General features: G+C 25.9%; 1 protein-coding gene across 1 annotated transcript; it reads left to right on the forward strand.

Moving 5' to 3' along the window:
- Nucleotides 1-19: 19 nt before the first annotated feature.
- On the forward strand, nt 20-1632 carry LOC105460131 (cytochrome P450 4C1-like; the record flags this gene model as incomplete). Its single annotated transcript, XM_011706575.1, has 3 exons — nt 20-216; nt 555-661; nt 1542-1632. Coding segments are annotated over exons 1-3 (352 nt in total), but the record flags the coding sequence as incomplete, so codon positions are not given.
- Nucleotides 1633-1726: the final 94 nt, after the last annotated feature.

The raw sequence follows: 1726 nt of genomic DNA on the forward strand, positions 1-1726 counted from the left end.
GCTCTTCCGATCTGAATCAAAGAAAACAAAATTAAATTGGTTAATCATTTGGGCAACAAACGATGTTAATTACTATATTGCTGTTATTCATCCTCATTATATTGGTGTGGAATTATTATGCACATTATGGAAGAAACGGGCGTCTCATCAATCTTATACCAGGTCCATCAGGTTTCCCGATTCTAGGAAATATTTTCCAATTTCTTGGTTCACAAGGCAAGTTAAAATTTTTTGTACATTAACATAAATTTGTCTTTGCACTGTATATGTGTAAAAATATTTTCCTTTAAAACATAATTATTAACATTACGCAGCATTATGATTACTTTTAAAAATTATTTAAGCTCTTGAATTTTCTTCTACGTAATAATATTGTTTATTGTCCAAATTACTAAGTTGTATAAAAAATTATAAAGCATATTATACATACATATAACGATAAATGATAAATATATATAATGATAAATATATACAATGACAATCAATTTTTTTTAACTAATAATTATAATATTTTGGTAAATTTACGAAATATACATATACATACCTTTTTTTAGAGGAACTATGGAAAATAGTGTCTACTTTTAATAAACAGTATCACATTTTTAAAGTTTGGTTGTTTTTTCTGTCCGCTGTATTCATCAATCATCCAGATGATCTAGAGGTAATAAAATGTGAACAAAATTTTATTCTCTTTTTATTGATATATTAGATAATAATGTAATTATTGAAATTAAGATAATTCTTTTATTTTGGAATATATGTTTACTTATCAATAATCAAAGAAAATGAGATATAAAGCTAATAGAAACTATACCGTAGATATTGGTGTGTAACACTTATTAGTAGAATAATATATAGGTACCGTAAATGTTTCCAGCAAACACAGATTATAATTCCAATATTCCAGCTGTATTGCCGAAATGTTATAATGTTGCTGCAATATTGCAGTTATAATTTGCTGGGTTTTGATGATAATTTGAGTCCTCTATACATTTAGAATATAAAGAAAAAGATAAACGTAAAGCTTCTTAATAAATCTTTTTTTTATCGTTGCGTATAACGTATGTTTGTTTTATCTATCTTGCTTCTTATTTTCATCGTGTTCTACACACGGTATATTAATATACTAAACATAAATTTTATTTCTTAACAGGTTTGTTGTTAATATGAACGAAAATAAGAAGTAAAGTATGTGGAATAGACGCAACAGTAATGAAAACAGATCTATTAAATATATTTTATTTTTTTTGTATTCTAATTGCACTGAGAAGGACTGAAATTGTGATTTAGACATTTGCGTTACTTATATAATATTTGACTAATAAACATTAAAATATTATACTGACATCTGCGTTAACTGTTATTAGCTTTATTTTTTATTTTGTTTGATGCATTCTCAAAGATTTCATTACATTGTTACATAGTTATAAACACAAGTTAGAGAAAATTAAATATTTGAAATAATTTCTATATCAATTAAATGATTATTTGCGTTGAGTCTGAGATAAAAATGTTTAACTCAATACTTTCTGTAATTTCAGACAATACTAAGCAGCTCGCGGCACATTGAAAAGAGTATAATTTATGAACATATAAAACCTTGGCTCGGTACTGGTCTTCTCACTAGTGGAGGTAATAATATTAACATAACTAACAAGGGACATGTCACAACTGTCCGGCACCGATTTAATTCTCTTTAAAATATATTTTTAAACACAAAAATCTA

The sequence above is a fragment of the Wasmannia auropunctata genome, unplaced genomic scaffold (assembly GCF_000956235.1).
Source record: "Wasmannia auropunctata unplaced genomic scaffold, wasmannia.A_1.0 LD327973.1, whole genome shotgun sequence".
Taxonomy (NCBI): Eukaryota; Metazoa; Arthropoda; class Insecta; order Hymenoptera; family Formicidae; genus Wasmannia; species Wasmannia auropunctata.